General features: G+C 51.9%; 1 protein-coding gene across 4 annotated transcripts in view; it reads left to right on the forward strand.

Annotated features, from left to right (window-relative positions):
* The first annotated feature begins 1,724 nt into the window (after nucleotides 1-1,724).
* Nucleotides 1,725-13,699, forward strand: part of AACS (acetoacetyl-CoA synthetase) — a 54,314-nt gene continuing 42,339 nt past the window's right edge. For 2 of the 4 annotated variants that reach the window (XM_057745019.1, XM_057745017.1), the window contains exons 1-4: nucleotides 1,754-2,029; nucleotides 9,911-10,014; nucleotides 11,711-11,831; nucleotides 12,483-12,596. In XM_057745019.1, coding sequence (XP_057601002.1) covers nucleotides 1,897-2,029; nucleotides 9,911-10,014; nucleotides 11,711-11,831; nucleotides 12,483-12,596 — 472 coding nt within the window. In that variant the 5' untranslated portion in view covers nucleotides 1,754-1,896. Of the gene's footprint in view, nucleotides 2,030-9,910; nucleotides 10,015-11,710; nucleotides 11,832-12,482; nucleotides 12,597-13,413; nucleotides 13,478-13,699 lie in introns of those variants that run through there. The other 2 variants (XM_057745016.1, XM_057745018.1) reach the window with 2 other exon arrangements.

Below are 13,699 nucleotides of genomic sequence, written 5' to 3' on the forward strand. Positions count from 1 at the left end.
CAGCAAGCAGCAGCGAGAAGTAGCTGGAAGCAAGATCTTCATTCTTAGTTCCCAGACCGGGAGTCCTAATCACTGCACCACAGGGGCCAGTGGCTAGGGCCTGGGTCCCTAGGTCTTGCCTGCCTTGTCAGGAATGAATTCAGGCGAGGAAGCAGAAGGTAAAGAGAAGAGTAGAAAGTTTATTGGAAAAGCAAAGTACATGCGCAAAGATGCAAGGGCACGCTTAGGGAGAGAGTCCCCAGAGTCGCACCTTTGGGGAGTTTAAATTCTTTATAAAGAGGTAGTCTTCCGGGTCTTTGTCTTCTTCTTGGCCAGCCATATTGTTTTGACCCCAGGGTTAATTTGCCTCTGGCCCCTCCCCTGGGTGCACATACATCCCTCAATTAATGGATCCCATCGCAAAGCCCTCTGGGAGACAGATAGCAAGACATTATGGTCTGGCATCCCCTAACTTTTTGACCCCATGAAGCCTGTTACGCATGCGTAGTGTCTTCCTTGTCCCAAAGATGGGGAGTGTATGACCTCTTGATCTCTTAGCCCTCTCTGTCCCTGCCATAAAAGTGTCCAAATGTCCAGTTATTTACCCTATTTCTGTTGCTGTTTCTTATATCAAGGTGCAAATCTCAAAATATAGACAGGAATCGGGTCATAATTATGTAGTCTAGAGCCCAGGTGTCTCTTGCCTTGGGAAATGTAAACAGGGAGCTGGTAATGGATGTCTGGCCTGGAGCTCATCTTCTCACCCCAGAGGTGGGAACAGGCCATTGTAAATGCCTAGCCTGGAGCCCATCTATCTCCTACCTCACTATGACAGCTATAGTCAGAGCATGTCCTGCTGCTCACAGCCTTCCAGTGGTCTCATGCCACCCAGGGTAAGAGCCCAAGTCTTCAGCAGTCTCCAGGACCCACCTGAGCTGCCACCTCTTCTTTCATTGACCTTGTCTTCTACTCTAGGTCTCTCAAGTGAAAGATACTGGCCTCCTCGCTGGTTCACTAACCGTGTCCAACACTCTCCTGCGTCAGGACCTTAGCAACTGCTCTTCCCTCTGCCTGGAAACTTTTCTTCCAGATAACTAAATAGCTCATTCATTCTTCAAGGTATTGATGGAAGTAACCTTCATAATGGGAGCTTCCCTGACAACCTTATTTAAACAGAAACACTCCTCCCATGTTTTCTACTCTCCCCTGATTTTTCATTGCACCTGTCACCTTTCATTATGAGTAATAATCTATGTATATTATGGTACTCACTAGTATACTCTTTTTTATTGTACATATTATTCTATGTATGACATATATATACATAAAATGTATAATATTTGTAATTGACTCCCCTCCTCCCCACACCTGTCCCCCACCCCTTATCTCTTGTTGACAGAGGGCAGGAATTTTGCTTCGATCGGTGCTGTATCTGCAACACCCGCTCCGTGTCTGGTACCCAGTCAGCGCTCAGTAAATATGTGCAGGAAGAACAAATAAATGGCGAATGGATGAACAACTGAATGAGCCTCAAGCCTCTGGCCCCTGGCTGCCAGCGCTGGTTTAACCCTTTCACTCTCCCGGTGAGGTTGGGGAGCCCGAGCCCAACGCGCCTGCGCATCCCCACTCGGTCGGCGTGTGCAGGTTCTAGTCCCGGAGGCGGCAGCACTCCTATGCGAGGCGCTGCGCCCGCGGAAGGTTACACCCCGGGAGGGGCGGGGCCTCCTGTGGGCGGGCCCTTCGGTGGGCGGGGCTCGCTGAGAGTCCGGATTGGGCGGCAGCTGCTAGTGCGGCTGTTGCACGTCGGCTGCTCAGCTCAGACCAGTGTCGCGCGCGCCGGCCTCCGCCGCGGCCCCTGGCCCGGTCCCCATCCTCTCGCAGACCCGGCCTCCCCGCCGGCCGTCCCCCTCCGCAGCCATGTCCAAGGAGCCGCGGGCCGGGCGGGAGGAGATCCTGGAGTGCCAGGTGATGTGGGAGCCTGACAGCAAGAAGAACACGCAGATGGACCGCTTCCGGGCGGCTGTGGGCGCCGCCTGCGGCCTGGCGCTGGGTGAGTGAGGGGCGCGCGTCCCGCGGGCTCCCCGGCCACCTTCCGGGGCCAGGAGCTTCCAGGAATCGGGCTCCCCCCCTCGGGGGGTCCGAGGGACCACCTGGCAGAGGGCCTCTCCTCCTGGGGTCCCGGGCGCCGCCTTTTCCTGGGCGTTGGTGTCGGGATCCCTCCTAGTTGTTGGAATGGTCTTCTGATTTTCAGTTTCCCTCCTCTGGGGGTTGGAGGAGCCACTGAATAGGGGGACCCCTCCCCAGAGGTGGGGCATCTTCTGAATGTGGGGTTTTGTATGTGCAGGGGTTTGTTCCTCTGCTTCCGGGGGGCACGTCTCCTCTTCATGGCAGCATCCGTGGGAGGGTCTCCCCTGGGAGGGTCTCCCTGGGAGGGTCCCCCCATCCCTGGGAGGGTCCCCCGTTTGGTCTTGGAACCCCTGTGGACTGAGAGGTCCCTTGCTAGGTGTTTCTACCTGTGAGGTGTGCTCCCTGGGGTCTTGGGCTTCAGCCCCGGGAGGCTTCCTGTCCGACACAAGGCCTTTCTGACTTTTGGCTCTTTCCTTCTCTTGGGGAGGGGTCACTTTCCGGCCAGCGGTACCTCGTGCTGTCCTCTTGTCGCCTCCCAGGCTGACCCTGCTAGAGGCCAGCATGGATTCTGGGCACCAAGGAGAAGGATGGTCAGCGAGGAGTCTGCCTCTGGGATTGGGGCAGAAGTCCTTCCTCTCACGTGTTTACACTCCCAGCCCTAAACCGAACCTAGTCAAGGGCCCCCCTTCCAGCCACCACCTTGGCCTCAGGAGCTACCTGGCTGGGTGTGGACCTGGGCGAAGAGGCGCTTTTCTGGATGGGAAGCTTTCCCCCAGCTCTGCCTGGCTGGTCCAACTGCCTCCTGCGCCCTCCCCCATCTCAGATGTTTTCGGCTCCTGAGGGCCCTTGCCCTCCCCTTCTGGCCCCCTCTGCTGGCTGCAGGGATGCCTGTGTTTCCGTTGGTGGCATCACTGTCCTCGGGGAGCCTCACAGAATTGGAGACGTGGGTCGTCTGCCTTCTCACATCGTCCCCTTCCCACCCCAGCGCCAGCATCTCCCTGGGGCCCTCGCGCCCTCTTCCCTGAACGCTGGTTGGTTTTCCTGCTTTTCCTCCCCGTGCCCTTTAGTACGCCCTGTATGTGGGCTTTGCCAGAGCAGTCTTGAAGCACAGGGCACAGGTCTGACTTTGTCATGCCTGGGCTCCAGGGCTCACAGTGGCTCCTTGTTGACCATGGACTTGCAAATCCTGCTACCTGGCAGCTTGCAAGCCCCCCAGAGCACAGTGGGTGTCGTAGCTTCCAGGTGTGGGTGGGTGGGGTGTGCCTTTCCCTTGGCTAGCCCAGCCCATCCTCCTCCCGCCCTTCCGCTCCCTGCACAGTGAGCCCCCTGGAGACAGATGTGGCTTCTTTCAGATAGTAGTTGGTAAGTTAATGTGTGTTGGATTGGGGGACAGACTTTTTTGTTTTTTTTTGGCTGCGCTGCTCGGCTTCTGGGATCTTAGTTCCCCAACCAGGGATTGAACCTGGACCCTCGGCAATGAGCGCGTGGAGTCCTAACCACTGGACCGCCAGGGAACCCCCTGGAGGACTGACTTGATTCCCAAGAAGAGCCAGGAGTGGGTCTGCATTCTTCTGCATTACCTTGCCTGGATTCCGTCTCTCTTTCCTCTGCCCCTCTGCCAGCCATCCCCCCTTCTGTTTTACGGGGGGGTTTCACAGAAATGATTTCACAGAAGGGCAGTCCTGTGAGGTGCATGAGACTGAGCTGTAATCTGACTGCCGGGATTTTGAACTGGCTCCACCACTTACTAGCTGTGTGATCAGAAGGAAGTCACCAGATCTCCAGAGCCTCAGTTTCCTCATCTGTAAAATGGGCATAATGAGAGGGCCCGTGTCATTGGGTGGGCATGAGGGTGACAAATGATCACCCGCCCCTGGCCTGTGGGGGTAGCTGAGAAGACACTGGCAAGCACCAGTGGCTCCCAGTCTGCCTGCCCAATTCCTCTCTGCCCTTCAACCCACGGGCCAGGTTGGACCTGCAGACCTAGTTCAGGTGGCTCATACATTGAGAGACCACATAGGAAAAGCAAGATTTCCAGCTTCTTTTGAAAACCCAAAGGTCTGTGATGATGATCTGGGTCCCCATGTGACGGCATCAGTTGAGCTGAGTGGGGTTCCTCTCTTGGTCTGGGAGTGATTTATTTTTATTTATTTATTTTGAATATTTTTATTTTATTCACTTGGTTGCACCAGGTCTTAGTTGTGGCATGTGAACTCTTAGTTGCGACATGTGGGATCTAGTTCCCTGACCAGGGATTGAACCCAGGCCCCCTGATTTGGGAGCATGGAGTCTTAACCACTGTGCCACCAGGGAAGTCCCTGGGAGTGGTTTAGTCCTTGGTTTTTTCTTTTCCTCCTCTCCCACTCCTGGTGGTTAACCCACCCTGCTTCTCTCCTTCCCACGGAACTGGCCCTGGGCGTTTAGACTTTGCTTTAAAAGCCAACTTGAATGCTGTCTTCTCTCTGATTATTCTCTCTTTTTTTATAGTTGTTTTACAATATTGTGTTAGTTTCTACTGTACCACAGAGTGAATCAGCTATACATGTACACATATCCCCTCTTTCTTGGATTTCCTTCCCATTTAGGTCACCACAGAGCACTGAGTAGAGTTCCCTGTGCTGTGTAGCAGGTTCTCATTAGTCTGTTTATTCTCTTTGACCACGTTCTCCTTTCCTCTGCTCTCCAAGTGCATGTAATTTGGGCTTTGTCTGTCTTGCTTCATTTATTTGTGAGCTTTTTTTTTGGCCACGCAGCACCAGGGATCAAACCTGTGTCCCCTGCAGTGGAAGTGCGGAGTCTTCACCACTGGACCACCAGGGGGGTCCCTGTTTGTGAGCATTCCTATTGAACGTGTATCAGCACCCTTGAACTTATACTGTCTGCGCCGCCAGCAGTGGCTGGTATGTGACTGGCAGGCAGTGTGGAGCAGTGCTGTTGTTTGGATGTATGGAGAGAGCAAGGTGCACATCCTTAAAGGCCATCTCAGCCCTGCTCCAGCCCTGAGATTGGATGGATGGGGGGCATTCCCCAGCCCGGCAGACTCCCCAGACCAAGGTCATCGATCCCGGCACTTCAAGAGGGGCAGGGCTGCACTGTTTCTTCCAGGACCAGAGGCACAGGCTGGTTTGTTCTTGTCCTGGCTTCCAGGAGAGCTTTCCTGGGGACCCCCCTGCACGCCTTCTGGATGCAGACCTCTCACGGGCGGCCTGCAGCCCCAGCCCAGCTTATGTGCCTGTGACACTAGACCTTGTTTGCAAGGCCCCAGGGGACATACTACATGTACCAGCCCTCGGTCATTAGGGGAGTGCCACCAGCTTTATAGTGCACCCTCTTTTGGAGGACTGTGCCAAGTGTCTTTTTTTTCTTTTTTTTTGGCTGGGCCTCGCGGCATGTGGAATCTTAGTTCCCTGACCAGGGATGGAACCCGTGCCCCCTGCAGCGGAAGCTTGGAGTCCTAACCACTGGACTGCCAGGCAAGTCCCCAAGTGTCTTTCTACCACAGTCTACAACTCGCCTCTGTGTGCCAGCATCCGGGACAGAGCTGGCCAACAAATAGAAGGCTTGGTCTCTCTCCTCCAGCAGCTCAGGTGTCCTGTGGGGAGAAGGATTGTGCAAAGGTAGCAGCACCAAGCAGTGGGTGTAGGGGCGCGTGCTGTCCGCCTTCTGAGCTCCGGGTCTATCAGGATGCTGTCGAAGGGGGCTGACACGTTCTTCAGCTGAGACTCGAAGGTGTAGGCCGGTCAGAATTCTCACAGGTGGGGGGCGGGGGGCGGGGGGAGTTGAGGATTATAAACTCGGCCGCCTGCAGGGACCAGGCAGGTGACAGGGATGTTCATAGCAGTTAATATTTAGTGAGCACTTCGTGCACTCCAGGCCGCATTCTTGAACTGTACACGGATTAACTAACTGAATCCTCAGTCACCCGGCCGAGCAGGTGCAGCTTTTATCTCGTTTCCTAGCTGAGAAAACGGAAGCTCGAAGTCTTGGTTGAGGTCTCGCAGCTGTGAGCAGTGCAGTCGGTGCTCTTACCTGCTGTATTCGGGTGCCTCGCCCATGTGCGCATGTGCATGGAGGGCCCGGCGGGGCAGCTGTTACCTGCTTTAGCCGACCGTCACCGTGTGGAGTGATGGGGCGTTAGCTACCTACTGCGGCATGGCACGTCACCCCAAGACTTTTGTCACTAATGACATGAAACAATGGTAAACCTTTAGTATCTCTCAGTTTCTGTGGGCCAGGCTTCTAGGAGGGGCTTAGCTGGTGGTGCAGGTTCTAGGTCTCCCGAGGCTGTATCCGCCCATCAGCCGGGGCTGGGGGCTCTGTGTCCCGGGGGGCTGGCTCACGAGGCAATGAGTCGGTGCTGGTCGTGGGCAGGAGGCCTCCGTTTCACACCCCCTAGGACTGCTTGAGTGTCCTCACAACATGGCCACTGGCGTCCTGCAGCCAGGTGGAAGCTGCAGCGTGGTTATAACCTCATGACCCAGCCTCACAAGGCTCGCGCCGGCATTTCCTGAGCCCTGCTCAGCGGGGGAGGGACAACACGGGGACGTAAACATGGCAGGAGGTGACACTCATTGGCGGCCCCCGCCCCCCGGCTGGGTGACCTGTCTTCTCGGGAAAAGCCAGAGATCCTGAATTTCATTTGAAAACAATTTATGATCAGCCAGTTCAGTTTCTTTCTGAGCATCGTGTAGGCTGAACTAAATATACCTGTGGTTGGTCCCCTGGGCATCCGGATCGCAGCCTCTGAGTGGTGGAGGATGGCGGAGGTTGGGGGCAGCCCCTGCTCGACTGGAGAATCCTGTGGGTCGCTTGTCCATGGTGGGAAGGTTTCCCAACAAAGTCCACCCACTTCTCTGCCGTCCTCTCGGGTCCTCGTGATGTTGAGGTGCTGCCGTGACCGTGACTGCTTGCTCCCAGGCTCACCAGGCTGGTTACATCCTCCACTCTCCGGGATGCTGTTGTGATGCGTTTGTGTGATGATGGGCTTTCGAGGTCTTCAGGGGAGGCGCTGCTCCACCTCTTGTGTCAGCCCGGAGGCGTTTTTGGTGCCGGAGCTCTTTGCAATTTGTGAGGATCAAGGTGATTACCAAAAAAAAAAAAAAAAAAAAGCCCAGGAGAGTGAGGAGCTGCAGGGCCTGTTTGTCTAGTGCAGTTTCCTGCAGGCCTTCCAGAGGCTCTGCTCCCAGACACGCCCCGGGGCCTAGCACTGCCCTCCTCGACCAAGAACATGGGACCAGGCTCCTGCTAACTGACGTGCTTTTCCATCCCTGTCTGAGCTCACCCTGTGCTGTCAGGAAGCCCATCGTGTGTCACATTCCCGCAGGACACTTAGGAGTGATGGTTAGGGTAACACCTTCAGGCACTTTCTCGCTGCCAGGCACTGTTCTTAGTGCTTCATGTGTTTTGACTCATGCAGTCCTTGCGGTGGCCCTATGATAACTGCCATCATCTTCCTTTTAGGGAGGAAGAGACTGCGGCCCAGGGGAGATGAGTGACTGTGTGACATCAGCTAGTTAGAGAGTGGCAGGATCTCCGCCCTGAGGGTGGGGCCCCGGAGCCTGTATGTGAGCAACGGGCTCTCTTGCTCCTCTCTGTGGTTGTCCCCGTGCTACAGGTGAGAGTGCAGAGGCTCAGAGAGGTGAAGCTGCCAGCCCAAGTGCACTGCCTAGTAAGTCACAAGAGCAGAGGTCTGAACGCGGGTCATCCAGCTTGGCCCCGGGGTGCAGGTTAAGCCTGTGCTGTCACGGGAGGACCCCTGGCCATCTCCAGCTGACTGCCAGATGACACTGAAGGGAAGCAGTCCCAGAAAGGCAGAGTGGCCTGCCTGAGGTCCTTAAGCTCCGTCTCGAGAGTCAGGGCTGGCCCCAGCCTTCCGGAGGCACCGTCCCTGGTGTGTTTTCCCCGTGCTTGGTCGACCTGGGCTGTGGCCCTGGCTTGAGTACATGGGGTGGGGCTCTGGAGAGGTTCCTGAGTGAGGCTCAGAGAAACTGCAGGCATCATTGCTGGGAACCAGGTTCCCTTTCTTTCTTCTTTTTTTAAAGGCATATACTTTTTTACTTTTTTTACTTTTTATTTTTATTCATTTATTTTTGTCTGCGTTGGCTCTTTGTTGCTGCACTTGGGCTTTTCTCTAGTTGTGGCGAGCGGGGGCTACTCTTCATTCCGGTGCACAGGCTTCTCCTTGTGGTGGCTTCTCTTGTGGCGGAGCATGGGCTCTAGGCGTGCCAGCTTCAGTAGTTGTGGCACGTGGGCTCAGTAGTTGTGGCTTGCAGGCTTAGTAGTTGTGGCTTGCAGGCTTAGTTGCTCCGCAGCATGTGGGATCTTCCCAGACCAGGGGTTGAACCTGTGTCCCTTGCATTGGCAGGCGGATTCTTAACCACTGCGCCACCAGGGAAGCCCTTTCTTTCTTTCTTGAGCTCAGAGCTCTAAGGCCCGTGTCCCCTCATCACGGCTGTGCTGACTCTCCCACGTCGCCCCAATCTGTTCTTCCCCATCTCTGCCCCAGACCCACTCACTCTCTGGACCTGGGCTCCCAGCTTCCTCCAGGGTCCCAGCCCTGCCCCAGCCACCCCGGCTCCCAAGTCCGCACGACTGAGGACATATGGACACCACATCGAGGAGGGACCCTGCTAAAGGACGGGGAGCGTTGTGTCTCTTCCTCTGGATACACCCCCAGCGAGGACAGTTTAAGCCGTAGTCGATGGGTGCAGTGAGAGAATTCGGCCTTTTGGTCAGCTTCCTGCTGGTATCACACCGGGGAGCACCAGCGAGTAAATGTTTGTGTCCCGTTGAAAACGTATTAGATTAAAAAGGCCCAAAGAGGGCACGGTCCCAGGATTAGAGGCTGGTGAGAAGACTGTGCTTCCATTCGTATTGAACTGGGAGGGGCGGGGGGATGGGGAGGGGTGTATTTACTGACACGGAAAATCTCTGGAAAGATGCAAAGAAATCTTGTTAACTGGTTACCTCTGGGCCAGAAAAGTTAGATGGCTGTGGGGCGTAAGAGAGAGGGGGCTCTTTTTTTTTTTAAACCATATAACCTTTAATCTTTTATATAGCTTTGTAATTTTGAATCCTGTGAATGTATCGCTTACTCAAATCAAAATAAATGAATAATCCAGAAAAATCCCGCAGCATCGTCCTGGCGTGAGGAGTCGTCAGCAAGCTTAAAGTTTTGACTGGGTTTTCAAATCTACTGAACATAGGTTTTCTGAGTTTGGTATAATAACAGTAAACTCTTAATGTAGTTCTGGTTCCGTCCAAGGCCCTGTTTTAAGCATTTTATATACTTACTTTTTTAATTACGTTTTTTTTTTATTTTACGTTTTCCCTTTCTATTATTATTATTATTATTTTGGCTACACGATGCGGCTTGTGGGATCTCAGTTCCCCTACCAGGGATTGAACCTGGACCATGGCAGTGAAAGCCCAGAATCCTAGCCCGTAGGCCACCAGGGAACTCCCGTGTTCTAAGCATTTTATACACGGGCTCGTTGAAATCGTCATGTTTGCCCTATGAAGCGAGTTGTTATTATTTCCATTTTACACATGAGGAAGCGGAGGTGCAGCACTTCTTGCCTCAGGCCTCACAGCTAATAAATGGCCAAACCAGGCTCTGAACCCAGGCCTTCTGGGTCCAGAGTCCGTGGTCTTAGGCATGCTGATTAAAATATAAAATCACCACTTCATTGTTTTTGTTCCTCTTGGGTATTAGTGGTGGGGGTTGAACCCCTCAGACACACAGAAACTAAGACTTTCCTCCTAAGATTTATCTGAGCTATGTGCCTGTTTTTGTTTTCCCCAGAAAATTATGATGACTTGTATCATTGGTCAGTTGAGTCATATTCGGACTTCTGGGCAGAGTTCTGGAAATTCAGTGGAATTGTCTTCTCACGCATGTATGATGAGGTAGGTAGAGAGTTTGCTCACACATTATCTTTTCATGGTTATGATCCAGAATGAAGTGTTAATTTTGGGGAAGACTAAGTCATATCTTCTTTTAAATCACATCAATGGAAAAAGTCATTGTCCTAGGGAGTTGGCGGGAGATTGTGTTAGGGTCATGGACCTTATGGGGACTCTGCAGGCTCTGGGCCCCCCCCCCCCAGTGCATGTGGACCCCAAGTTGTGTCCTGGGAATCTGAGTGATCCTAAGAGTAGGGCATCACTTTATTTTTATTTTATTAAAATTTTTTAGGATTGTGGTTAAAACACATAACACAAAAGTTACCATTTTATCCATTTTTTAAAAATAAATTTATTTTTGGTTGCGTTGGGTCTTTATTGCTGCGAGTGGGCTTTCTCTAGTTGCGTCAAGCTGGGGCTATTCTTTGTTGTGGTGCAAGGGCTTCTCATTGTGGTGGTTTCTCTGGTTGCGAAGCACGGGCTGTAGGTGTGCGGGCTTGGTAGTTGCAGCACGCGGGCTCAGTAGCTGTGGCTCGAGAGCTCTAGAGCGCAGGCTCAGTAGTTGTGGCACACGGGCTTAGCTGCTCCGAAGCATGCGGGATCTTCCCGGCCCAGGGCTCAAACCCATGTCCCCTGCATTGGCAGGCAGATTCTTAACCACTGCGCCACCAGGGAAGTCCCCATTTTACCCATTTTAAACTGTACAGTTCAGTGATATCACATACATTCACATTTTTAAAATGTATTTAATTTATTTATTTTTGGCCGCATTGTATGGCATGAGGGATCTTCGTTTCCCAACCAGGGATGGAACCCAGACCCCTGCAGAGGAAGTGCAGAGTCTTAATCACTGGACTACCAGGGAAGTCCCCATACTGTAATTGCTTTTTAAACTATCAGTAGCTTTGTTATTTACTTGGGTTTTAGAGATTTTTCTTTTAAAAACTCATTATCCTCAATAAGTAACCAGGAAATAGGAACTCTGTTATTCAGAGTATCATTTATTGTATTTTTGGTTTGATTATGGGGTGAACCATTCTGAAAGTTTCATCTGTCGGCACTTGGAGAAGAAAACCAAGGTTCCGGCTCCCGAGGCTGGAGGCAGGGATCCGACTTCCTGAAAGCTGTGGCAGGCGGGTCAGGCGGGCCCTGCACTTTAATCTCCAGGTTTCCATGCTCCTGGTCAGACCCTGAACACTGGGCAGCTGCCCCATCTCTCTTATTTATTTTCTCATCAGCATTGCTCAGAAAGTAGGTGCTTAATAGCTGTTGACAGAGTAAATGAGTGGCAGTGGTGTTTTCCCTTGGCATTTTTTTTTTTTTAACTTTAGCGAGGAACACTTGATACATATAATTATATCTATTTCAAGTGTACACATGATGATTTGATATACATACACCTTGTGGGATGATTACCAAGAAAAATGACACATCAGTCACCTCACACAGTTACTTTTTTTTTTTTTGGTGGTGAGACTGCTTAAAATCTGCTCTCAGCAGCTTTCAGGTGCACAATATCGCATTCATTTCTATTTACAGTTTCAAGCCTTTGGGCCAGGTCTGCCTTCAGTCTCTAAAGCAATCTAGTAATTCTTCGGGCCGGCGAGTTAGCTAGCTTCTTGGGACTCAGAATTGCTTCTGTGCACCCGAGGTGTCACGCTCACGTGTGTCTGTGTCTTGGTTTGCTGTCGTGCTCTAGGTTGTGGACACATCCAAAGGGATCGCAGATGTCCCCGAGTGGTTCAAAGGCAGTCGCCTCAACTATGCAGAAAACCTCCTGCGACACAAGGAGAACGACAGAGTGGCGCTTTACGTTGCACGTGAGTCCCCACAGCTTCTCAGATTTTCCTCTTGGTGTGGCCGGGCCACTTCCCTGGGGGGCCGCGTGTCTGGAGAGGCTCCGAAGCGCTCAGAAACTGCAGTGCTTATGATTTCCAAACACTATCTCGGCAACTTTCTCTTTTTCTTTTTTGTGGGGGAAAACACAAAATATTAACTTTACCACCTTAACCATTTTGAAGTGTACAGGTCAGTGGCGTTAAGTATATTTACATTGTGCAACAGACCTCTGGAACTTTTTCACTGAAACTCTGTACCCACTAAACACTGATTTCCCCTCCTCCTCCCCCAGCCCTTGGAAAGTTGTATAAAAAGAATCGCAACCAAATCAAAGGATTCTTCACTTCATAAAAGCATTCCCAATTGTAAAAAAAAAACAACAACAAAGAAACAAAAAAATCTTTAAATGGCAAATTCTGGGCGTGCATCTCAGAGGTGCCCTTTCCCACAGCCTTTCTTTTCCGTAACAGCGGGTAAGCCTGATCTTGTTTTGTGTTCCTTGCACCTGTGTAACATCTCCTGGGTACATATTTCTAACCTGTTTGAACAGGTGTGAGTTTTGATCCGTTTCTGTGACTCAACCTTTCTTTTTAGGATGGTCCACGGATGACCTGTCCTTTTTGTCTTCCCAGGGGAAGGCCGGGAGGAGATCACGAAGGTGACTTTTGAAGAGCTGCGGCAACAGGTGGCTTTGTGTGCCGCGGCGATGAGGAAGATGGGCATAAGGAGAGGAGACCGGGTCGTCGGTGGGTATTTCTGGCGCCTGTCACGGCGGGGACAAGGGTCCCCGGCAGGGGAGTGGCTCGGAAGGACTGAGGTGGCGTCGGGTCAGATTACATACAGCCGTGTGTGTGTACAAGTGCCGCACAAACCGGACCGAGAGGGACGATCACTGAAAGTGCGGCCTGGCTGGGGCAAGCCGGGCCGTGAGGGTCCCCCACTCCTGGCCTCTGTGTGAGCGCATCCTCGGGCTGGGGGGGAGTCCGTGTTCACAGACATGTATTATTATTATTATTGTTATTTTTATTGGAGTATAGTTGCTTTACAATATTATGTTAGTTTCTGCTGTACAGCAAAGTCAATCAGCTATACACACATATATATCCCCTCTCTTTTGGATTTCCTTTCCCTTTAGGTCACCACAGAGCATTGAGTAGAGTTCCCTGTGCGATACAGTAGGTTCTCATTAGTCATCTATTTTATACACAGTATCAATAGTGTATATATGTCAATTCCCCATCTCCCAATTCATCCCACCCCCCCATGATTATGTTTTTTAAATGAAATGTGGTCCTTAAATTAAACACAAGCCAGATAGTTCATTAGGTCCTTGATTAGAGAGCCAGGACCCACTCCGAGGCCGGGAAAAGCTGCAGCGTCTTCTGGGTCTGCCCGCCTCCACTGCGATGCTTTCCTGAGGAATTCCCGAGGGTGATTTCCATTCTACGAGATGTTCGCTCTTTGTGCTGGCACCCTTGTAAACGGATTCCTAATCCCCAAAACCCAGCAGAGCGAGTTTTATCATTGGAGAGGCTTACCTGACTGATTTCCTATGACTCACAGACGCCTGGGTTGCTGCACCCGCCTGCTGTTTCCCGGATGAAAAACCGAGGCCCAGAGGAGAGAAGTAAACTATCCAACTCATTTTTTTTACCAACTCATTTTTTAAAAAACTTGGAAAGGATTTCGTTAAAAAAAAAAAGGGTGTTGATTTATATATATATACACACACACACACATGTGTGTGTATATATATTTATATTTATATATGGATTTTTGGGGGCTGCATCGGGTCTTTGTTGCTGAGAGCGGGCTTCCTCTAGTTGCGGCAAGTGGAGGCTACTCTTCG

Source organism: Hippopotamus amphibius, chromosome 8, assembly GCF_030028045.1.
Source record: "Hippopotamus amphibius kiboko isolate mHipAmp2 chromosome 8, mHipAmp2.hap2, whole genome shotgun sequence".
NCBI classification, from domain to species: Eukaryota; Metazoa; Chordata; class Mammalia; order Artiodactyla; family Hippopotamidae; genus Hippopotamus; species Hippopotamus amphibius.